This window comes from Littorina saxatilis, linkage group LG9, assembly GCF_037325665.1.
Source record: "Littorina saxatilis isolate snail1 linkage group LG9, US_GU_Lsax_2.0, whole genome shotgun sequence".
Lineage (NCBI taxonomy): Eukaryota > Metazoa > Mollusca > Gastropoda > Littorinimorpha > Littorinidae > Littorina > Littorina saxatilis.
The window spans coordinates 85,001-110,582 of NC_090253.1; the positions used below are offsets into that span (position 1 = coordinate 85,001).

Below are 25,582 nucleotides of genomic sequence, written 5' to 3' on the forward strand. Positions count from 1 at the left end.
CCTGGGCGTCTATTATGGACCAGTGAAGACGCCATCACGAATCTTTGTAAAAAGACCCACATCCGGTTCCTGCAGCTCTGCTTTCAACTCGCAGACTCCAGGACCTTCAACTGCTCTCCATCTCCATCTGCGTGAAAAGTTAGTGCTGTCATTTATGACGCAATAAGCAAGGCAACGCGGCTCATTCCTTCACTGGCAGCCAGCAGTGCACGTACTGCTCGCCCAGTGAACACTAACAGTCGCAGCTAGCCCGAGGTTGTGATTGTGGCTGGCGATTTAGTGTCCTTGTTTAGCGGTCCCATTAGGGTAGTGTGGATTGTGAGGTCGTGGCGAGGACAGGACGATCGTCTACTGATCGAGGTCCCGCTGTGATCGGAACGAGCGCTCGTCACGCCACCTAGCGCCCACTTTGACACACTCCCTGGCCATTCAGTGGTTGAGTGCTGAGGTGGTGTTCTCTTGTCTTGTGGTCTTGGTTGCTCTGTGTTAAACTTAATACACCTTGTGTGGTGGGTGTTTTTTGTCGTTGAACGGGGCAGACCAGCTGCGTCATACAGACGCTGGCTTAAAAAGACAGGCAGAAGGACAGACACTCTTTGTCTCTGTCCTAGTCCGTCTGTCACACACACACACACACACACACACACACACACACACACACACACACACACACTAACACACACACACACACACACACACACACCACACCCCACCCCCTCCTCCATGTATCGTTCATCTTTATCGATCGCTGTGTATCTTTTTTTGATTACGGTTGTCATTGGTGTACAGTAAACCCATTCTGATTACCTCCCTTGCACTGACTTCCGCTTGTCCTGCGGCATTTCCGCCGACGTGCGCATTCCCTGGGGTAGGCGGCGCTGTTGTCCATTTACTGCTGCTCACTAACGACCTCTGGTGGCTGCTGCGCTGACAATAGAGTTATTGCCCTTGGCGTGGAATGACCTGATTTTTTCCTCTTTCCTTGTGGCTTTTGTGTTTGCGTAGAGCACCAGGGGTGAATGGTCACATTAAATATTAACGACAGCGACCATGGCGGTGTGTAACCTGAAGGGTTGTGGTAGCGACCATGGCGGTGTGTAACCTGAATGGTTGTGGTAGCGACCATGGCGGTGTGTAACCTGAATGGTTGTGGTAGCGACCATGGCGGTGTGTAACCTGAATGGTTGTGGTAGCGACCATGGCGGTGTGTAACCTGAATGGTTGTGGTAGCGACCATGGCAGTGTGTAACCTGAATGGTTGTGGTAGCGACCATGGCGGTGTGTGACCTGAATGGTTGTGGTAGCGACCATGGCGGTGTGTAACCTGAATGGTTGTGGTAGCGACCATGGCAGTGTGTAACCTGAAGGGTTGTGGTAGCGACCATGGCGGTGTGTAACCTGAATGGTTGTGGTAGCGACCATGGCAGTGTGTAACCTGAAGGGTTGTGGTAGCGACCATGGCGGTGTGTAACCTGAATGGTTGTGGTAGCGACCATGGCGGTGTGTAACCTGAAGGGTTGTGGTAGCGACCATGGCAGTGTGTAACCTGAAGGGTTGTGGTAGCGACCATGGCGGTGTGTAACCTGAATGGTTGTGGTAGCGACCATGGCAGTGTGTAACCTGAAGGGTTGTGGTAGCGACCATGGCGGTGTGTAACCTGAATGGTTGTGGTAGCGACCATGGCGGTGTGTAACCTGAAGGGTTGTGGTAGCGACCATGGCAGTGTGTAACCTGAAGGGTTGTGGTAGCGACCATGGCGGTGTGTAACCTGAATGGTTGTGGTAGCGACCATGGCAGTGTGTAACCTGAAGGGTTGTGGTAGCGACCATGGCGGTGTGTAACCTGAATGGTTGTGGTAGCGACCATGGCGGTGTGTAACCTGAATGGTTGTGGTAGCGACCATGGCGGTGTGTAACCTGAAGGGTTGTGGTAGCGACCATGGCAGTGTGTAACCTGAAGGGTTGTGGTAGCGACCATGGCGGTGTGTAACCTGGAGGGTTGTGGTAGCGACCATGGCGGTGTGTAACCTGAATGGTTGTGGTAGCGACCATGGCGGTGTGTAACCTGAATGGTTGTGGTAGCGACCATGGCGGTGTGTAACCTGAATGGTTGTGGTAGCGACCATGGCGGTGTGTAACCTGAATGGTTGTGGTAGCGACCATGGCGGTGTGTAACCTGAAGGGTTGTTGTAGCGACCATGGCGGTGTGTAACCTGAATGGTTGTGGTAGCGACCATGGCGGTGTGTAACCTGAATGGTTGTGGTAGCGACCATGGCGGTGTGTAACCTGAATGGTTGTGGTAGCGACCATGGCGGTGTGTAACCTGAATGGTTGTGGTAGCGACCATGGCGGTGTGTAACCTGAAGGGTTGTGGTAGCGACCATGGCAGTGTGTAACCTGAAGGGTTAGGGTTTATTAGGGTTGTGGTTGTTAGGGTTTATTAGGGTTGTGGTTAGGGTTTATTAGGGTTGTGGTTAGGGTTTATTAGGGTTGTGGTTAGGGTTTATTAGGGTTGTGGTTAGGGTTTATTAGGATTGTGGTTAGGGTTTATTAGGGTTGTGGTTAGGGTTTATTAGGGTTGTGGTTAGGGTTTATTAGGGTTGTGGTTAGGGTTTATTAGGGTTGTGGTTAGGGTTTATTAGGGTTGTGGTTAGGGTTTATTAGGGTTGTGGTTAGGGTTTATTAGGGTTGTGGTTTTATTCTGGAGTTTGTGTTCTTTTGTTATTGTTTTGTTGTTGGGAATCGGATTAATTTTCTTTGTATTCGTCTTTCTTCAACAATGTTTTTTTTTTCTTTCAGAACACTTCATTGTCATTTTACTTTTCGTTCTCTGTGAAAAGTAGTTATCTTTCTACAGCAAAGAAGGAAATCAATACGTGGTCAACTGCTCTCGAGGGTTTGGGGCTAGCTCTGCATTCAGCTTGGGGTCTTTTGAAAAGCTAGTAGGATCATTGAAAGACTCGTTTTGCAAATCAAGCAAGAATGTTACTGCGCTCAGTGTCCATCTTCTTCAACGTCGATCTTTAGAGACAAAAAACAATAAAACAAAAAAACAGGAAACAAAACAAAAACACACAAACAAACATGCATGGGCCTCACAATTGTGAGATTGGTTGGGTGAATGGTTGGGTGAATGGTTGGGTGAATGGTTGGGTGAATGGTTGGGTGAATGAGGGGGTGAATGGTTGGGTGAATGGTTGGGTGAATGGTTGGGTGAATGGTTGGGTGAATGAGGGGGTGAATGGTTGGGTGAATGGTTGGGTGAATAGTTGGGTGAATGGTTGGGTGAATGGTTGGGTGAATGAGGGGGTGAATGGTTGGGTGAATGAGGGGGTGAATGGTTGGGTGAATGGTTGGGTGAATGAGGGGTGAATGAGGGGGTGAATGGTTGGGTGAATGAGGGGGTGAATGGTTGGGTGAATGAGGGGATGAATGGTTGGGTGAATGGTTGGGTGAATGAGGGGGTGAATGAGGGGGTGAATGAGGGGGTGAATGAGGGGGTCAGTTGTCTTTGGGACGACTTGATTTACAGCGGGCGAGGAGCGATAGGAATCCGGGTAGTTCCCTGGCGGACCGCTTGCCCGTTTCTCATGCGCATCGATCGCAATGTTATGCAGGACTCCTCGTGGCAAGGTCGGAACTCTCGGCACTCCCTGGGGAGTTCTTCTGCAAGGAGACTCTGAAATAGCGACTTGCACTCCATGTTTTTTTTTGTTTTTTTACACGGCGGAGGCAGCGTAATCTTGGATTTTCACGCTGCGCTGTCGTTTATTGGGATCCTGGCAAATGACTGTATTCCTACGCCGTGCCTTGCGTGTGGTTGTGACGAAGATGGCGCAGCCTTCGACTCTTTCTTGTTTTGGTTTTCGTTCTTGATTTGTGTATTGTGTGCTCATTGTTGGGGGGTCTTCTTGTTTGAGTTTGTTGTGCTTATCTATTCTTCATTGTCATTTATTTAATTTTGTTTTTAGTTTATTTTGTTGCGGTTAACGTCTGACTTTTCGTGATGTCTTCTTGTGTTGTGCCATTGTTCATGTCCATCAACGGTTTTCTGTGCATTCCCAATTCTCGCTTTTGCTTTTTTTCTTGATTATATTTTGTTCTCTCTTTCTCTCTCTCTGTCTCTTTCTCTCTCTCTGTCTCTGTCTCTCTCTCTCTCTCTGTCTCTGTCTCTCTCTCTCTTTCTCTCTCTGTCTCTGTCTCTCTCTCTCTCTCTGTCTCTGTCTCTCTCTCTCTCTTTCTCTCTCTCTGTCTCTGTCTCTCTCTCTCTCTCTCTGTCTCTGTCTCTCTCTCTCTTTCTCTCTCTCTTTCTCTCTCTCTCTCTTTCTCTCTCTCTCTCTCATATATATGGCATGCAATGCACCACCATTAATATTCTTAAATCTTTTCTTTTAAATAGAAAACAAATTACATTTACTAATGCATCATATTCAAATGAAAGTACTTTAAAATATGGGGTTCCACAGGGATCTGTTTTAGGCCCATTATTGTTCTCCATTTATGTCAATGATTTACCACTTTGCATACGTAATAACTGTGAGTTGTTTGCAGATGACACTACTATTCATTCTAGTCACCATTCCATAAATTATTTATCAAAAACTCTCCAAGAAAGCATTGATGCACTCCTGAATTGGTCACAGTTAAACCATATGTCTCTTAACCATAAAAAATAAAATTATGCTCATAACCACAAGACAGAAACGACAAAATCTATTATCGAGCATTCCACCTCTTTATGTTAAAAATCAAGTATTGGAAGAAGTGTCTCACCATAAAGTCCTTGGTGTAAAGATTGATAATAATTTATCATGGCATGATCACATTGATTACATCTGTAAAATTGCTTCCCCAAAAATATATCAGTTATCAAAAATAAAACACTTCTTGAATCTCCACTCGCGAAAGATTTTTTTTACAATCACATCTTGTCAAATATTGATTATGCATCCACTGTATGAGATTGTGCAAGTGCTAATGTTTTGAAACCTTTAGGCAGTCTTCACAGAAGAGCAGTTAAGCTTATTATGCTAAAAAATCACACTCTTTCAGAATCTGATTATACAAATTTGCAAGTATTACCATTTCAAAAAAGATTAATGTATAATAACGGTGTTATAATGCATAAAGTGATGTCAGGATAGGCACCGGAGACATTACGTGATAATTTTATTTTGAATTATAACAGACTAAAAATCATAACACCGACTCCACGTATTAACCTTTTTAAATCAAGCCTTCTTTATTCAGGTGCGATCCTATGGAACTCACTGCCTATTTTTCTTAAGCATAAAACAAACACAGACAGCTTCCAAAAATGTTTTATGTCGCACATAATGCAACTAAACATGTGCTGAATGGTTCATCAATTCATTTAAAATGTATGTGCATGTTAAACAAAGTTATAATAATATGCAGATCTAAATTAAGTTATGTTAAAAATTGACACTTTTTATCATTGGAAATTGTACTTAAAATGCAGTATGACAATTTATTTTTAAATTTGTATCTGTATATACAGTTATAATGTATTAAGTTTGATGTGATAGTTCTTTGATTATATTTTTTTCTGTTCTTGTTGACCCTTGTTGACCCTTGTTGACCCTTGTTGACCCTTGTTGACCCTTGTTGACCCAATATTAGGGCGAGGGCTGAATGTAAAAAAGCAATATTCTTGCTTATCTATTACCCTCGATAATACAGATTTTGTCTTGTCTTGTCTTGTCTTGTCTCTCCACACACCCACACCCCGCCGACCCTCCCTCCCTCGTGCTCTCTCTGTTTCAATCTTCATGGCAATCGCACCAGATGATTATGATACTGCATTGGCGTTAAATATGTTGTAAATGTTGCAGTTGTGTATGTATTGTAGTTTAAGTTATATAAAAATATATGTTTTATACTTTTTATGCACACTTATGGGTGACTATTTACTTAACTGTTAACTAGTTCGTGTGTATCTTTTGCACGTTGTGTGGTATGAACTATTCAGTGTGTACAAACTGTAACGGATTGCTCCTTTTGTGTCGTTTCAGATTGAGGACGCCATGCTGATGTTTGACAAGCAGACCAATAGGCACCGTGGTAAGTGAGACTTGGATGTCCCTCTCCACCAATCGTCTGTCGTCTTACAAAAATACAGATTTAAACAAGTTACTGTTAATGGCCCAAGAAAATGTAAACAGAGTTAGATACATTAAGTTGTTTTCCTTTTTTTAGTTAAAAGAGTTATGTGATTTGTGGACATTGATATAAGAAACTAAATATTTGTTTATTCGCTCATGCGAATCAGTTGAAGTGAATTGCCCTTTACCACTCCCAGTCCTAACTTTAGACGTGAGAAGATGCGAATTGAAATGAATTGCCCTTTACCACTCCCAGTCCTAACTTTAGACGTGACAAGATGCGAACAAGTGTTGGTCCTTCTTGTACGGACTTCAACGGCTTCCCTTGAAACCCTGTGACGTAATGATTCATCTAGCATGTTTCCCATCATCCCTCATTTTGGTGCTTATATTTTAAGACGTTACTCAACTGCTTCCAATACGATGATCTGACGTAATGCATTTAGCAGTCTCCCCGTCTCCCCTTTCCCTCTTCCACTCCCCCCCCAACCTCCACCACCCACTCCGACCCAGTTTCCATGCAGTGCGCATGTCAGAGGTGCGTGAGGAAGATGAAGGATGTGATTATGACAGTGATGGATGACCGGGGAGGGTGTAGGCATAGCAGGGGGAATCGAGACGAGGGTCGTGGTGTATGTGTGTGTGTGTGTGTGTGTGTGTGTGTGTGTGTGTGTGTGTGTGTGTGAGTATGTGTGTGTGTGTGTGTGTGTGTGTGTGTGTGTGTGTCTGTCTGTCTGTCTGTGTGTCTGTCTGTGCGTGTGTGTGTGTAGAGCGATTCAGAGTAAACTACTGGACCGATCTTTATGAAATTTTACATGAGAGTTCCTGGGTATGATATCCCCAGATGTTTTTTTCTTTTTTTCCGATAAATGTCTTTTATGACGTTATATCCGGCTTTTTGTAAAAAGTTGGGGCGGCACTGTCACACCTTCATTTTTCAATCAAATTGATTGAAATTTTGGCCAAGCAATCTTCGACGAAGGCCGGACTTCGGTATTGCATTTCAGCATGGAGGCTTAAAAAATAATTAATGACTTTGGTCATTAAAATCTGAAAATTGTAATTAAAATAATTTTTTTATAAAACGATCCAAAATTACTTTTATTTTATTCGTTATCATGTTCTGATTCCAAAAACATATAAATATGTTATATTCGGATTAAAAACAAGCTCTTAAAATTAAAAGTATACAAATTATGATTAAAATTAAATTTCCGAAATCGTTTTAAAAACAATTTCATCATATTCCTTGTCGGTTCTTGATTCCAAAAACATATAGATATGATATGTTTGGATTAAAAACACGCTCAGAAAGTTAAAACGAAGAGAGGTACAGTAAAGCGTGCTATGCAGCGCAGCGCAACCGCTACCGCGTTAAACAGGCTCGTCACTTTCACTGCCTTTTGCACTAGCGGCGGACTACGGTCATTGTGAAAAAATGCAGCGCGTTCACTTTCATTCTGTGAGTTCCACAGCTTGACTAAATGTAGTAATTTCGCCTTACGCGACTTGTTTTTAATATGTTCTACAGTGTGTGTGTGTGTGTGTGTGTGTGTGTGTGTGTGTGTGTGTGTGTGTGTCTGTGTGCGTGTGCGTGTGTGTGTGTGCGCGAACGTGCGTGCGTGTGTGCGTGCGTGTGACTGTGTGGATAGGTATATTTACCAGCGTGCAAGTGGAGAAGTGAGCGTACGACCTTGCGTGGAATTTAACTTTCTCAAGGGAGTGGGTTAATTGATTGAGATTTCACTTCCTTCTAGTCCAATACCACCCCCACTTCTAGTCCAATACCACCCCCACTTCTAGTCCAATACCACCCCCACTTCTCCTCCAATACCACCCCCACTTCTAGTCCAATACCACCCCCACTTCTAGTCCAATACCACCCCCACTTCTAGTCCAATACCACCCCCACTTCTAGTCCAATACCACCCCCACTTCTAGTCCAATACCACCCCCACTTCTAGTCCAATACCACCCCCACTTCTAGTCCAATACCACCCCCACTTCTAGTCCAATACCACCCCCACTTCTAGTCCAATACCACCCCCACTTCTAGTCCAATACCACCCCCACTTCTAGTCCAATACCACCCCCACTTCTAGTCCAATACCACCCCCACTTCTAGTCCAATACCACCCCCACTTCTAGTCCAATACCACCCCCACTTCTAGTCCAATACCACCCCCACTTCTAGTCCAATACCACCCCCACTTCTAGTCCAATACCACCCCCACTTCTAGTCCAATACCACCCCCACTTCTAGTCCAATACCACCCCCACTTCTAGTCCAATACCACCCCCACTTCTAGTCCAATACCACCCCCACTTCTAGTCCAATACCACCCCCACTTCTAGTCCAATACCACCCCCACTTCTAGTCCAATACCACCCCCACTTCTAGTCCAATACCACCCCCACTTCTCCTCGTTATTTTGATTTATTTTGTTTTGTATGGCATGAGGCATCATTAGTCTTTGTCTTACGCATCTTGAGGCTGACTTTCAGCGTAACCAGTATCTTTGTATGGCATGAGGCATCATTAGTCTTTGTCTTACGCATCTTGAGGCTGACTTTCAGCGTAACCAGTATCTTTGTATGGCATGAGGCATCATTAGTCTTTGTCTTACGCATCTTGAGGCTGACTTTCAGCGTAACCAGTATCTTTGTAGTATGGCTGTGGGTTTTTACCTTTCATTCTTGTAGAGAGTAATATAATGTGTCTACATATTGTGCTGGGTGTCTGTGGTGTTGCTAGATAGATTGGTGTGTTTTAATCTGCCATGCGCGTAGATGTAGTTTGTTTCTTTTGTTTGTGAATATCCGTCATTGTACATATTACCTTTTTGTGTTGTTTGTAGTCTTGTATACGTATGTGCTATTGCAATTTGTCCACGTTATTATGCATTACATTTGTATTGAAAAGGAATCGAAATACAGTTCCTGCAAGCCAAGTGAATTCATGAACAAATTACCACGTATACAAACGCGCACACACTCCTGTATACGGGTGCACTCTCAATCCAAAATATGAAATCGACCTCCCCTCCCCCCTATATCCTCCTCTCTCTCCCTCTCCCTCTCTCTCTCTCTCCTCTCTCTCTCTCTCCTCTCTCTCTCTCTCTCTCTCTCTCTCTCTCTCTCTCTCTCTCTCTTTTTTTTTTTTTTTAGCAAAAGGCACGGAACTAAAATTCCATAACGCAATGTTTTTGCATGTAGACAACTTCCTAACGAGTTTACAACAACGAGGGATACAGCTTTTACTTTTAGAATTTCAACTCAATTACAACGCCTTTGGTGCTGTGTGTTCGTTCTGCTAGCACACTTTTCCCTGGCTGGTGAAAAGATAACCTTTAAAATGTTCCTGACAAATCGAGCCGAACTGACGAAACGGTCTTCCCAGTCGTTTATGCCAGCACCGAAAGGCTGGGGAGCTTGGCAGAAAGGAAAGGTATAGCGTAGGGGTGGGGTTGGAGAGGGGGGGGTGTAGTGAGGTGAACTCTTTGGTATTTTCCTGTCATTTGTACAGCTGTTGCGGGTGCCGCGACGTTCCTCCCAAAATATTGACCAAAAAGTCAGAGTGGAGGGAAGGAAAACGTCCGTGTGAAGTCTTTGGGGAAAGGGAGAAGGGTGTAGGTGTGTGTTACTGGGGGAAATGCCGCGCCAACGGATGCAGAGAAGATCAGATGTCCCAGTTCGGGGAGAAAAACGAAGTCGTAGTTTATATATACAAGTCCCAAGTCAGAAGAAAGTCTTGTCCGAAAAGATCAGTTACGGCACAAAGTGGTCTATGTTGTATTACCAGGAATGATTTTTGCAAAGGTTTTACTCTGTGGCCTGTTAAGCTTTCTCCCTGTAGGAAATTCGGTGCTTCCAAACCTGATTTTTGGGGAGATTTTTATGATCCCCTGAAGAGCCATTTTCATCATCGCTACCGCTTTCATCTCGAATTCGTTATCCACCCACTCTCCTGATGCCGGCAATTGGTTCTCTCTCTCTCTCTCACTCTCTCTCTCTCTCTCTCTCTCTGTTATTTACCCAATCTTGCCCACCATCCCCCCCCCCACCCCCTTACTTTGTCACCACGAAAACCCCATCCACCCCCATCCCTCCCCGCTGTCCCCCTCCCAATCTTCTCCCCAAGCGCATCTCTGTCAGATTTCTATTGGTTTACCACATCCCTTGCACGTTTGCGTCACAACCATTGGATGGTGTTAATGGAAATTGCCGGCGACACGGAAAATGGTATGTGAGCGCCAACCGCCTTGGAACAATTCTGCTTGTGTCCTGGCCACTCTGCGTGTCTTTATTTTTCTCTCCCGTTCTTTTAAATTCTGGGTACTATACAACTTGCTGAATTCTCTCTGCCCAAAACCCTTATATCGAAAGTTTCAGCCTCAGAGAGAGAGAGAGACAGACGTTACAGAACATCTGCCATTTGCTAACTGCAATTCGAGATAACGCTAAAAGATGCAGCAGCTTTAAAAAAAAAAGGCGGTTTACGAACGCATTTATTCTATTGCCGAGGCAACAAAATCCGGAAATGGTAAAGACGGTTTTAGTGCTCCCCGAGGGCGAAAGAGAGACGCCATCTTTTGCTTCCGAATGTGCTCGCCAACATTAGCTTCCATCTATTTTTATTGTTGTTTGTTTTGAGTGTGTTTATGTGGATGGGACGGTTTCTTCAGCTGTTAGCCAATCATGACAAGCCACTCCATCCCCGAATTGCTGTGTTGTTTTTATGAAAGTCATCTGTAGGATGTTGTCGATTATTGGGATGGTTGTAGAAATGCCGGTGTCGGTATCATTTATCGATTCAAGATGAGTTCTATTTTGAAGATGATGATGATGATGATTTATTTCCTTATATGCCATAGGCTATTTTGAAGAGAGAGAGAGAGAGAGAGAGAGAGAGAGAGAGAGAGAGAGAGAGAGAGAGAGAGAGAGAGAGAGAGAGAGAGAGAGAGAGAGAGAGAGAGAGAGAGAGAGGCTTTTATGTCTCTTCCTTTGTCTCTTTCTCTCAGTCTCTGTCTGTCTGTCTGTCTGTCTGTCTCTCTCTCTCTCTGTCCCTGTCAGACCTTTCTCCTTTACTTTGGCCTCTTGCAATGCCTGTCTGATTGCAGCAACTTCCGAGACAAAGTGCTCTAGAGTGGCGCTGATAAGTAGTTCCTACTAGCAGACTGTCTTTCTCGATTAGATCGACCCCCCCCCCTCTCTCTCTCCCTACAACTTCCATTCTCCTCCTTCACCCCCACCTCAAGCTTTCATCTTCTTGTTGTCCTGCAACAACGTCTCTCAGTTAGATCGACCCCCCCCCCCCCCCCCCCCATCTTGTTGACAACGTCTCTCAGTTATCTACCATCAGCCATCCGTTTCATATTTCGTCTGTATAGTTAGACAAAGTCTACAAGAAAACAATAACATCTTTAAAAGCCACAAGCTTACATTTGTTGCCTCACTGTGTGCCGTTTTATCAAGCTGTTTTCAGTCTGTTGTAACTATCACACGGTGAAAATTAGGATTTTAGAGTTTAAAAGGGATTTAGGTTTTAACAATAATCGTAAATATTATACATGAAATTTAGTTAATAGTAACGAGTTGTACAGTGAGATTGAGGAATAAATTTTAATCCTATATATCTGTTTCTGTCTTTCCTTATTCTTCCGTTTGATTGGCTATTCGTTTGATTGGCTATTCGTTTGATTGGCTATTCGTTTGATTGGCTATTCTGCGTTCCGTGACCCTCGCGTGCTAGCCTATCTCTTATTAAACCGGTTCTATACATAACGTTCTTCATAACTCCTTATCATCAACAAACTTTGGCCTTGTTGGCTTTAATTCTTATCTACATTATTACTTAAACGTTGGAACCTATCTTTCATTTACTAAGTGACCGCCTGGCTGCTAAATTTATTCCTCAATCTCACTGTACAACTCGTTACTATTTACTAAATTCCATATATAATCTTTACGATTATTGTTGAAACCTAAATCCCTTTTAAACTCTAAAATCCTAATTTTCAGCGTGTGATATAACAAAACGAAAACCCACAACACTAAGAAGACGCAAACTCCCCACATCATTTTGTTTTGACAGAAAATGCTTCAGTTTTAGAACAGTACAAGAAAGTTACTTGCTTGCCTCTCGCTTTCCCGTATTCGAAGTATATAGAAGAATACTATGTATTTGTAGCTTGCAAAAACAATTTTTATATTTCAATAAAATGATAGCGGGAGGGCGAGAAAGAAAAGAAAGAAGGGGGGGGGGTGGCAGTAATTTTGTTTAGGGCTTCATTATAACCAAGTTGTTCTCCCGAGCGGACGTGTCAGGTGTTTGCAGCGCCCCTGGTGGCGGTGACAGGAGACATGACGGGGGGGGGGGGGGGGGGTGATTAGTCGGGGGGGGGGGGTTGATTAGTCGGGGGGGGGGGGGGAGGGTCTGAAGGCGCTGAAGTTGCATACGTGCGTGCCCCTAATAACGCATTGTCTTCCGTCTGTCGCTCTGCCACTCTCTTCTGACGGCTGCCGCAGGAGTGCAGCACTCCCTGCAAAATTAACAACCACAGAAAAATCCACACAAAAACACAAAAACAATCCCGTTGTGTAGTCGGTGGACTGGGTGGCCGAGTGGTAACGCACTTGCGCTCGGAAGCGAGAGGTTGCGAGTTCGACCCTGGGTCAGGGCGTTAGCAATTTTCTCCCCCCTTTCCTAACCTAGGTGGTGGGTTCAAGTGCTAGTCTTTCGGATGAGACGAAAAACCGAGGTCCCTTCGTGTACACTACATTGGGGTGTGCACGTTAAAGATCCCACGATTGACAAAAGGGTCTTTCCTGGCAAAATTGTATAGGCATAGATAAAAATGTCCACCAAAATACCCGTGTGACTTGGAATAATAGGCCGTGAAAAGTAGGATATGCGCCGAAATGGCTGCGATCTGCTGGCCGATGTGAATGCGTGATGAATTGTGTAAAAAAATTCCATCTCACACGGCATAAATAAATCCCTGCGCCTTGAATATGTGCGCGATATAAATTGCATAAAATAAAAATTAAAAAAAAAATTTACAAACAAAAATTAAAATAAATCCCTGCGCTTAGAACTGTACCCACGGAATACGCGCGATATAAGCCTCATATTGTTTGATTGATTGATTGATTGATTGAAATTGGGCATGGATTCTGAAAGTCTTCACGTTCCGGTCAGTTGCACTCTGTCAACGTTCTGAGCGTTGCCCGATATGGTCAACCAACCAACCAGCCAACCAACCAACCAACCAACCAACGTCCAATGCAGTTGTCAATCAAACAGCTGGCTAAGGCAAATGTCATTGACATCTTCAAACACAGTTTGACAAGGCATGTGTCACATCTGCGGTCTCCCTGGTTGCCAGTGTCACCCCCTTCCGCTACCTCTACCCCCGTCTTTAAAAATACAAACGCACATTCACCATCATCTCTTGTAAAAGACGACAGCTTTTTGGTGCTTGATGAAGAGTGCGGGCGTTTCAGCTATCTGGGAGTTTGATAAACCAAACAAGCACTTGGGTGATCTCAGCCAGGAGTTGGGCCAAGTTAGTGCATGCGTTGGGTGGGAGAGGGGTTATGTTGTCCAATTCTCTCTCATTCTCTCTGCTCCATGCAACTCCCCCCCCCCCCCCCCACCCCCCCCCCTCTTGCTTGCCGAAGGCAGAGCCTCTCTGCTAGATGCGCTTAGCTGGTAATTGCTTCATGCATGCGCCACCATTCTTTTTCTCTTGTTTTTTTCCCCTCTGTCTATCTCTCTCTTCCTTCTCCTTTGCTGGTTCTTCCTTTCCGCATGCTCTCCGTGGCAGGTTGGTTGTAAATTGCGCCTCTTTTTGTAGAACCGTGTAGGCGGGGGCCGCCTGTTTCTCTCCCGGCACCTCATCCTTCAACTAACTTCTTTCTCTGCCTCGTTGTGGCTTCCCCTCTCGTCAGTTGTAGGCAAACAGCTGTTAGCATGATTATGGAGGGTTAAACGCCAGGGCCTGAATGCATAGCCCCTCCATACTTTTAGGATTTCATAGCGCTGTGGAGCGCATAGCTATGAAACGCACTGTAGAACTCAGCGGTCCGCATGCATGAGGTCAGATAGTGCCTGCCATAGCTATGAAACGCACTATAGAACTCAGCGGTCCGCATGCATGAGGTCAGATAGTGCCTGCAATAACTAAGAGCGGCTCTATTTTTAACACGTAGATAGTGGAAGGGATTCCCCGTCATCCTGTGTCTCTGCGCATGCGTCAAGCTTTGTGATGCTTCGCGGCGGGTCAGTTTTACACCATTTGCCGCAGACAGTTTGGAAAGCCCGTCTCCTGATAAAACTTGGCTTTCGTGGTTTGGAAACTATATCCATTCCGGTACCCTCGCCATAAAGGTATAAGTCACTCTCTTGCTGGTTCTGCATGCTGTGTTTGATGTTATAAATTCCCGTATTATTATTATTATCATTATTATTATGTACCGCGATCAGTTCGCCACACACATCTTGAAAAGATCCGCACGCGTAAAAACTGACCCAAACACGACTACAAAGTCAAGATAACCCGCAGAACCGGCGGCAATGCACCCTTTCGATTCGGCAGTTCGAGTTGCTCTTACAGTTCATCCGTGATTGCAAGAATGTCCTGCCGACGAAAGCGGAATTTTCTGTACAGTTCCACGTCGTCGTAACGATTCAGTGGATGTAGGCGGTCAAGAAAGATCCGGTTGCTTCTCAAATTTCTTCTCATCCTGAATCGGCATGAAAGCAGCCGCCATTTTAAACGCTCCAATAGCCGGTTCCATAACTCTTATTGGAAGGAGGGGCCTGCTATAACTTTATGGATGGCATAAGGCTCTATGCGCGGTCCATGCATTAGAAATAAGAGACTTTATGGAGTCCACAGACTTTATTGCAGTGACGTCATCAATTTAGGCTCCTATGGAGGGGCTATGCATTCCAGTCCTGGCTTCCCCTCACACTCACCGAGCGAGAGAGAGAGCGAGAGAGAGAGAGAGAGAGAGAGAGAGAGAGAGAGAGAGAGAGAGAGAGAGAGAGAGAGAGAAGAGAAGAGAGAGAGACAAAGAGAGAGAGGGAGAGAGAGAGAGACAGAGAGAGAGACAGATAGAGAGAGAGAGCGAGAGAGAGAGCCAGAGAGAGAGAGAGAGAGAGAGACAGACAGACAGACAGACAGACAGACAGACAGACAGACAGACAGACAGACAGACAGACAGACAGACAGACAGACAAGACAGACAGAGAGAGAGAGAGAGACAGTGAACGAGAGAGAGACAGAGAGACAGAGACAGACAGACATATACAGACAGACATAGTGACAGAGAGAGAACATAAATGAATGTTTGCAGTTTGGCTTGGTTTCGTTGTCCTTTTTGATTTCTTTGTCAAATGTATGCATCTGTGTTGCTTGGTATTTAGTTTTGGCATCGTTTTTGTAATCGCATGGCAGTTAATGAATGTCACACATATATACATACATATTTGCTTTTTTGTTTGTTTAAAATAATGGCCTGGTATGCTCTAGTTTTTGTTTTGTGGTGTTGTAAATGCCGTCAAATGTGTACGTTCTAAACATATATTGTGCATTAGACATACACGTGCTCTTTAACCTCTGAGTATGACTAGCAGTAGACTGGACATGCGTCAGAGTAGGAACTCACTGATTACCGGAAGTAGATCCGTTGTCCTAGTGGTGCAGTTTGTCATTCACAAAGCCTAGTGCAATGTATGCTTCAGTTTGGAGAGAGAGAGAGAGACATTGTTCGTAACGGTTGCTGTCCTGGGCTGTGGTCATCTAGCTAGCTCGTATCAGTTGTAGTAGTGGTCGTTTGTTTTGTGGACTGACTAGTGGAAATCTGTCTAGCTAGCTAGCTTCTGCTAGTCTTCTGACTTCTAGTGCCATCTTTGCTAGCCACTGTCTTCAGTTTCAGTTCTTCTTGTTGCCATTGTTTGTGACTAGCTATGACCTAGTGTCTCTCATTGTTAGCGCTTCTGTTGCCTTGTTGAGACTAGCTCTAGTCAGCTCTAGTCAGGCTGGAACACACGTGGATGGTGCGTAGCTTTGGCTAGTTCACTATCGTGTAGCCTAGCTTAGCTAGACACAACTTCCAGAAAGACGACAACGAACAATGGGGGAGAGGTGGATTCGCGTTGGAACATGGCGTAAACAACTCCCTGGAGCCGCCGCTGTCATCAAGATTTGATGTCGACGAAAGTTGTGTGATGTCTCCATTTGTTCTTCACGAGAGGCATCGATGCGAGTTCTTCTAGAGCTGGTCAACCCTTAGAGGGCAACATGATGCTCATATGCAATGATCTGTCCTGGTTGCCATACACAAAATGATGATCGACAGCCTTGTACGTCAACGACCCAGACCTAACCTCTGTCCAAGGTTGCAAACGCCATCGATTAACCTTGAGGATTGACCTTCTGGCTTCACTGAACGACCTTGACCTTCGTTCATTTGCTTTCTATGGATGCCAGGGAGAGAAAAGCCGTTATTGCTGCGACAAAAGGGTTTCACGGAAAGGATGCTGAAGTCATTTGTATGCTGCCGCGTCGTTAGGAGAAGCTACCTGGTGCATAGTGTGTGTGTTAATTGTGATATCTTGTGTGCTTGGAGTACGTTCTTGCTCTGGAGGAGTGGTGTCTTGTGGATTACTTGCTGGACCTTCAACGTCTGTATTGGTGAGGCTCGTAAGGAGACAGAGAGACCCGTAAGGCAACATCAAGGTAGGCCAAGGCAGGCTAGTCACACTCAGAGGACAGTGTACACGTTGTATTGTAGGCTAGAATATTGTTATGTGTTTTGTGTGTGTGTGATTCAGGAGTCTGGGACTCAGGAGTGGGGGCTTTGAGTGTGTCCACGTCTAACGTTGTTGTATCCAATGTATTATTGATTTGTGATGAACATTATGTTATGTGAACTGTACGTTTGTGTTGCGTCACAGGTCTGTTTTGTATATGTGTGAATTTGCTTGTGTTTGATGCCTGTCTTTCAGCCAAAATCGTGTGTGTTTGTGTTCTGTTCCTTGTGTGTCTGGTCCTGAAAACGTGCATGTTTGCACCAGTGTAAGACTCGTCTTGTGACGTCCTCCAACGGTCTTTTGAAGACCAGGTACTGATTGAGATGATGACGGTTGAAAATGCTGGTGTTTGCTTTTAATATTTAAAACAAAACCACTTTATTTACAGTGTTCTTTCCCTTAATGCTTGTCAGTAAGTAATATGAGTTAAGTATTTACAGTGTTCTTTCCCTTAATGCTTGTCAGTAAGTAATATGAGTTAAGTATTTACAATTGCCGGATGTGCAAAAAGCGCTTCAAACGTATGCGTCAATGTTGCAATACATCATATTTACAATATGATTGAAATCCGTGAAGAATTAGGTTACTCTGACTGGTCTGCTGTGGACTTTTATTTGAATGGACAGAAGTTCTTAGCAATCTTTATTCTTGTTTTTCCTGGGAATTATTGCGTAATATGCATTCATTGTTGTTAAAATGTCATTGAATGTAATGGTGTTAATGGTGTTAATGGTGTAAGGCAGTGAGTTATGGCATTGAATGTAATGGTGTTAATGGTGTAAGGCAGTGTTAATGGTGTAAGGCAGTGTTAATGGTGTAAGGCAGTGAGTTATGGCAGTGAGTTATGGCAGTGAGTTATGGCAGTGAGTTATGGCAGTGAGTTATGGCAGTGAGTTAAGGCAGTGAGTTATGGCAGTGAGTTATGGCAGTGAGTTATGGCAGTGAGTTATGGCAGTGAGTTATGGCAGTGAGTTATGGCAGTGAGTTATGGCAGTGAGTTATGGCAGTGAGTTATGGCAGTGAGTTATGGCAGTGCGTTATGGCAGTGAGTTATGGCAGTGAGTTATGGCAGTGAGTTATGGCAGTGAGTTATGGCAGTGAGTTATGGCATTACCATCTGCACATGTTTCATTCTGTCCACTCTCATCCACGTCAAATAAATCACCAACAATTTCAAGTTATTGCAACTTCCTACCCTGCACTCACTGTTTTTATGAGGGAGGCGGATTTTGTTCTTCTTTTTGAAATAAAACAGTTTCCCAAAAGACCAGTAAAGTTGTGTGGGTACACAAGCCGTAAAGTGTTCTGTCCCCTATGGTTCCACAGAATGGCAGAATTTCTGTTCCCCTGTCAGCGTGTTTGGGGTAAAATAGTGCGTGGGGTTTGTTTTATGACGCAGACCTTGCATGGAAGACTTAGCTTTAGAGGTCAACACGGCTCCAGGGAACATAGAGATGGAGGGGGCAAGGGGGATGCGGGAGCTTTAGAGGTCAACACGGCTCCTGGGAACATAGAGATGGAGGGGGCAAGGGGGATGCGGGAGCTTTAGAGGTCAACACGGCTCCTGGGAACATAGAGATGGAGGGGGGATGGGGGGGAAATAGAGATGGAGGGGGGATGGGGGGAAATAGAGATGAAGGGGGATGGGGGAAATAGAGATGGAGGGGGATGGGGGATGGGGGGAAATAGAGATGGAGGGGGGATGGGGGGAAATAGAGATGGGGGGGGATGGGGGGAAATAGAGATGGAGGGGGATGGGGGGAAATAGAGATGATGGGGGATGGGGGGAAATAGAGATGAGGGGGATGGGGGGAAATAGAGATGATGGGGGATGGGGGGAAATAGAGATGGAGGGGGATGGGGGAAATAGAGATGGAGGGGGGATGGGGGAAATAGAGATGGAGGGGGGATGGGGGGAAATAGAGATGATGGGGGATGGGGGGAAATAGAGATGGAGGGGGATGGGGGAAATAGAGATGGAGGGGGATGGGGGGAAATAGAGATGGAGGGGGATGGGGGGAAATAGAGATGGAGGGGGGATGGGGGGAAATAGAGATGGAGGGGGATGGGGGGAAATAGAGATGGAGGGGGGATGGGGGAAATAGAGATGGAGGGGGGATGGGGGGAAATAGAGATGGAGGGGGGATGGGGGGAAATAGAGATGGAGGGGGATGGGGGGAAATAGAGATGGAGGGGGGATGGGGGGAAATAGAGATGGAGGGGGATGGGGGAAATAGAGATGGAGGGGGATGGGGGGAAATAGAGATGGAGGGGGGATGGGGGAAAATAGAGATGGAGGGGGGATGGGGGAAAATAGAGATGGAGGGGGGATGGGGGGAAATAGAGATGGAGGGGGGATGGGGGGAAATAGAGATGGAGGGGGGTGGGGGGATGGGGGAAAATAGAGATGGAGAGGGATGGGGGGAAATAGAGATGGAGGGGGATGGGGGAAATAGAGATGGAGGGGGGATGGGGGGAAATAGAGATGGAGGGGGGATGGGGGGAAATAGAGATGGAGGGGGATGGGGGAAAATAGAGATGGAGAGGGATGGGGGGAAATAGAGATGGAGGGGGCAAGGGGGATGGGGGGAAATAGAGATGGATGGGGGAAATAGAGATGGAGGGGGCAAGGGGGATAGGGGAAATAGAGATGGATGGGGGAAATAGAGATGGATGGGGGAAATAGAGATGGAGGGGGGATGGGGGAAATAGAGATGGATGGGGGAAATAGAGATGGAGGGGGGATGGGGGAAATAGAGATGGAGGGGGATGGGGTATAGGGGGAAATAGAGATGGAGGGGGATGGGGTATAGGGGGAAATAGAGATGGAGGGGGATGGGGTATAGGGGGAAATAGAGATGGAGGGGGATGGGGGAAATAGAGATGGAGGGGGATGGGGGAAATAGAGATGGAGGGGGATGGGGGGAAATAGAGATGGAGGGAGATGGGGTATAGGGGGAAATAGAGATGGAGGGGGATGGGGTATAGGGGGAAATAGAGATGGAGGGGGATGGGGTATAGGGGGAAATAGAGATGGAGGGGGATGGGGTATAGGGGGAAATAGAGATGGAGGGGGATGGGGGAAATAGAGATGGAGGGGGATGGGGTATAGGGGGAAATAGAGATGGAGGGGGATGGGGGAAATAGAGATGGAGGGGGATGGGGTATAGGGGGAAATAGAGATGGAGGGGGATGGGGGGAAATAGAGATGGAGGGGGGATGGGGGAAATAGAGATGGAGGGGGGATAGGGGGAAATAGAGATGGAGGGGGGATAGGGGGAAATAGAGATGGAGGGGGATGGGGGGAAATAGAGATGGAGGGGGATGGGGGAAATAGAGATGGATAGGGGGAAATAGAGATGGAGGGGGGATGGGGGATGGGGGAAATAGAGATGGAGGGGGATGGGGGGAAATAGAGATGGAGGGGGGATGGGGGTGGAGGAGAGGGGAGGTGGTGGAAAATGTTCTATACAAAACATGCGCTTACCGTCTTTAATGGGCATTAGTAAGAATTGGTGATATTTCGGTTGAAGATACCGCGGCAAAGGTTCACCGACTACACAACAATCAATCCATCTAGTTTTGTATTATGCAGAGAAGTATTCATTTTTGTCCGAAGGTCGTTTTTCCTTAAGGGCGATAAAGGTAATACAACAACAGTTGCTCTCGCCACACAGATATGTATCGATGTGTCTAGTTGCTCTCGCCACACAGATATGTATCGATGTGTCTAGTTGCTCTCGCCACACAGATATGTATCGATGTGTCTAGTTGCTCTCGCCACACAGATATGTATCGATGTGTCTAGTTGCTCTCGCCACACAGATATGTATCGATGTGTCTGCTTTGCATCCACAAAGCTGAATGTTCGAACAGCACCGGTTGAACTGAGATGGGTGGACGCGATAACCTGACTGTACCGAAACAGGAGATAGAAGCAGACCCACCTATGCGCGCAGTATAACCACTGTCGCTGCATCATTACTGTGGTTACATACCTAGCAAAACTGTGTTAAAAAACAGCTACATTCATACCGAAGTTTAGCCACATACCTATCACAGCTGTGTTAACAAAATGCAGCTGCATTCATACAGAAGTTATGTTCATGCAATAAAGCTGTACTTTCTGCGTTCATGGAGTGGCTAGGTTCATACGATAATCCCATTTGTACAATAGCTGCATCCATAGATTAATTTGATTCGTACAATGACGACCTTCACGCAGAATGAAAATCTCCTAATTGACTACGTTTGCACAGTAGGGACATTCAATCGTGTAGACTGCTAACAATACGCCCTGAAGGTGGAGCTCTACAACGGCCGTTGACCTGACTCGGTTTCTCTGTCCTCGTGATGGCTGTTTACACACAGTAGATGGAGATTACTGTTGTCCATACTGTCATACATCATAATACAGTCACACAGTACATTCATATTAATATTGCCCATACTCATATACACCGTACTACATTCACACAGTATATTAAGATGCATATTGCAGTCATACGTCATACTACATTCACACAAAAGACGAACAATGATAATGTGCATTCAGTCATACATCATACTACATTCACACAAAAGACGAACAATGATAATGTGCATTCAGTCATACATCATACTACATTCACACAGAAGACGAACAATGATAATGTCCATTCAGTCATACGTCATACTACATTCACACAGAAGACGAACAATGATAATGTCCATTCAGTCATACATCATACTACATTCACACAAAAGACGAACAATGATAATGTCCATTCAGTCATACATCATACTACATTCACACAAAAGACGAACAATGATAATGTCCATTCAGTCATACATCATACTACATTCACACAGAAGACGAACAATGATAATGTCCATTCAGTCATACATCATACTACATTCACACAAAAGACGAACAATGATAATGTCCATTCAGTCATACGTCATACTACATTCACACAGAAGACGAACAATGATCATGTGCATACAGTCATACGTCATACTACATTCACACGGGTCACTGAGTGGATGCCCACAACACAAAGTCACACACATGCCCCAGGTTTGATGTGTGACGTCACGATGGCTCTAGTCACGCGTTGTCCCAAAGCGCATCAGCAGTGATCTGGATGACGGGCGTGTGATACCTGTCTCACGCATGTCACCACGTTAGGCCTGATCTGTCTGCCTGAGACAGGTCTTAATGGCTTGGCGGCTATTTAATGCTTAGTCTCTGTACGTTGTCCAGAGTCCTTGGCCTGTCGTTTCTGCTGAGTCTCTGTACGTTGTCCAGAGTCCTTGGCCTGTTGTATCTGCTTAGTCTCTGTACGTTGTCCACAGTCCTTGGCCTGTCGTTTCTGCTTAGACTTTGTACGTTGTCCAGAGTCCTTGGCCTGTCGTTTCTGCTTAGACTTTGTACGTTGTCCAGAGTCCTTGGCCTGTCGTTTCTGCTTAGTCTCTGTACGTTGTCCAGAGTCCTTGGCCTGTCGTTTCTGCTTAGACTTTGTACGTTGTCCAGAGTCCTTGGCCTGTCGTTTCTGCTTAGACTTTGTACGTTGTCCAGAGTCCTTGGCCTGTCGTATCTGCTTAGTCTCTGTACGTTGTCCAGAGTCCTTGGCCTGTCGTATCTGCTTAGTCTCTGTACGTTGTCCACAGTCCCTGGCCTGTCGTTTCTGCTTAGTCTCTGTACGTTGTCCAGAGTCCTTGGCCTGTCGTATCTGCTTAGACTCTGTACGTTGTCCAGAGTCCTTGGCCTGTTGTATCTGCTTAGACTCTGTACGTTGTCCAGAGTCCTTGGCCTGTCGTATCTGCTTAGACTCTGTACGTTGTCCAGAGTCCTTGGCCTGTCGTATCTGCTTAGTCTCTGTACGTTGTCCACAGTCCCTGGCCTGTCGTTTCTGCTTAGTCTCTGTACGTTGTCCACAGTCCTTGGCCTGTCGTTTCTGCTTAGACTTTGCACGCGGTATCCTTTGTGTTCCGTGTGACCGTGGTGCTGTACTAAATGATGTTCCGTGTGACCGTGGTGCTGTACTAAATGATGTTCCGTGTGACCGTGGTGCTGTACTAAATGATGTTCCGTGTGACCGTGGTGCTGTACTAAATGATGTTCCGTGTGACCGTGGTGCTGTACTAAATGATGTTCCGTGTGACCGTGGTGCTGTACTAAATGATGTTCCGTGTGACCGTGGTGCTGTACTAAATGATGTTCCGTGTGACCGTGGTGCTGTACTAAATGATGTTCCGTGTGACCGTGGTGCTGTACTAAATGATGTTCCGTGTGACCGTGGTGCTGTACTAAATGATGTTCCGTGTGAACATGCTGTACTAAATGATGTTTCGTGTGACCGTGGTGCTGTACTAAATGATGTTCCGTGTGACCGTGGTGCTGTACTAAATGATGTTCCGTGTGACCGTGGTGCTGTACTAAATGATGTTCCGTGTGACCGTGGTGCTGTACTAAATGATGTTCCGTGTGACCGTGGTGCTGTACTAAATGATGTTCCGTGTGACCGTGGTGCTGTACTAAATGATGTTCCGTGTGACCGTGGTGCTGTACTAAATGATGTTCCGTGTGACCGTGGTGCTGTTCTAAATGATGTTCCATGTGACCGTGGTGCTGTACTAAATGATGTTCCGTGTGACCGTGGTGCTGTACTAAATGATGTTCCATGTGACCGTGGTGCTGTACTAAATGATGTTTCGTGTGACCGTGGTGCTGTACTAAATGATGTTCCGTGTGACCGTGGTGCTGTACTAAATGATGTTCCGTGTGACCGTGGTGCTGTACTAAATGATGTTCCGTGTGACCGTGCTGTACTAAATGATGTTCCGTGTGACCGTGCTGTACTTCTTCTTCTTCTTCGGCGTTCCAGGATTTTTGGCCTCAGGTCAGACTTCAAGTTTTGTAGCTTGAATAAAGCTGGTGGTCAGGATCAGGGAGTCTTTGGTGCCCCAGAGTTGCTCCTGCAGTGTGGCACCTTGGGGCCAGTGATCTGTTCTGGCTTCCTGGTGGAGCGGGCAGGTCTGCAGGATGTGCTCCGGGGTCTGTGGGCCTGTTTCGCACGGGCAGTTCGGTGTGTGCGACAGACCAAGGCGGTGCATGTGGGCACGCAGTCGACAGTGTCCAGTCCGTAGGCGGAAGAGGATGGTCTGCTGATGGCGCTGTAGGTTGGGCATCTGATCATCAGATGGCAGGCTGTGTTGGGCATTCCAGGTGGTTTGGTAGTGTCTTTTCACCAGGGTTTTGGCTTCACTGTAAGAGACTGTTGGTCTTGTCTGCTCCAGATGGCTGCCAGTCTTGGCCAGTCTGTCCGCTTCCTCGTTCCCTGAGAGGCCACAGTGAGCAGGGATCCACTGGACAGCGACGTTTGTGCTCTGCGAGAGAGTACAAAGAAGATGCTGGGTGTCTCGTTCCAGCTGCTCTTTGGGCGACTGCAGGCTTTGGACGGCGGATCTGCAGTCGGTCAGGAAGACGGCGTGGGAGGGTGGGTGTTCGCTGACCAGGCTAACTGCTTCTCTGAGAGCGGTGAGTTCTGCCCGGTAGTTGGATGACAGCTCTCCGGCAGGCAGGGATCTTGAAAGGGTGTGTCCGTCTGGGTAGCGTACCAGGATCCCGCTTCCTCCGTTTTTGATGACACCATCTGAGGACCCGTCAGTGTAGATGTGAGTCCATACTGAGGCGTTGTAGTCCTGGTGCATCATCTCCAGCGTGAGGTTCTTGAGGACTGCGTCCTGCTGCTCTCTCTTGCTGGTCACTCCTGGCATGTCAGTAACAAAGAGCACCTTGCTGAGCTGGCTGTTCCACTCTTCAGCGTCTTGGAGGGGCTCTTGTTCTTCAGGGGTGCGTGGTAGGAAGCTGGTTTGGGTTCTCTCTAGCTGCTTGGAGGGGCTCTTGTTCTTCAGGGGTGCGTGGTAGGAAGCTGGTTTGGGTTCTCTTTAGCTGCTTGGCCAGATGGTTGAAACTGCTTCTTTTCAGCCTGTTCTCCGTCAGCTGTTGGGTGTGCTGGTGTGCTGGGTGAGAGGGGAGTCGTTGCAGCTTATCGTACTGCACGATGACCTTCTCTTCTCGTCGGTGGTCCAGGGAAGGGAGTCTGGTGGTGGCTTCAAGGGCGTGTATGGGCGTGGTTTTCAGTCCCCCTGTGATGATGCGCATGCTTGCGTTCTGCACTTTGTTGAGCCGGCTGGTGTTGCTCTTCGCAGCTGTAGCCCAGGCTGCTGCTCCATACTCCATCACAGGGCGGACGTGTCCCGTATACACCTGTCTGAGGATGTTGCTGCTGGCTCCCCACTTTGTGCCAGCCAGTTTCTTCATGATGGAGAGTCTTCTCGTAGCCCTCCTCTCCGCCTCTTTGATGTGTGGGTTCCAGGTGAGTTTCTTGTCTAGCTTGATACCTAGGTAGGTAGGGGTGTCTTCCTGTGGTATTGCCTGGTTGTTGATGGTCAGTTGGAGGGTCTCTTTGGAATTGGAGAGGGAGAAGCAGGTGGCTACGGTCTTGAGGCTGTTCACGGTGACACACCAGTCTGTCGCCCACTTAGAGGTGATGTTGAGGGCCTCCTGCATCCGGACTTTGGCGGTTGCGGTGGACTCGGCAGCGCTCCACATCGCAAGGTCATCAGCGTGTAGGGCTCTGGAGATGTG

The 25,582-nt window shown here is 46.4% G+C and overlaps 1 protein-coding gene across 11 annotated transcripts in view; it reads left to right on the plus strand.

Moving 5' to 3' along the window:
- LOC138975017 (RNA-binding protein Musashi homolog 2-like) overlaps positions 1-25,582 on the plus strand; it is a 196,591-nt gene that overhangs the window by 32,084 nt on the left and 138,925 nt on the right. For all 11 annotated transcript variants that reach the window (XM_070347655.1, XM_070347660.1, XM_070347661.1 and 8 more), the window contains exon 2: positions 6,036-6,084. In XM_070347655.1, coding sequence (XP_070203756.1) covers positions 6,036-6,084 — 49 coding nt within the window. The remainder of the gene's footprint in view (positions 1-6,035; positions 6,085-25,582) is intronic.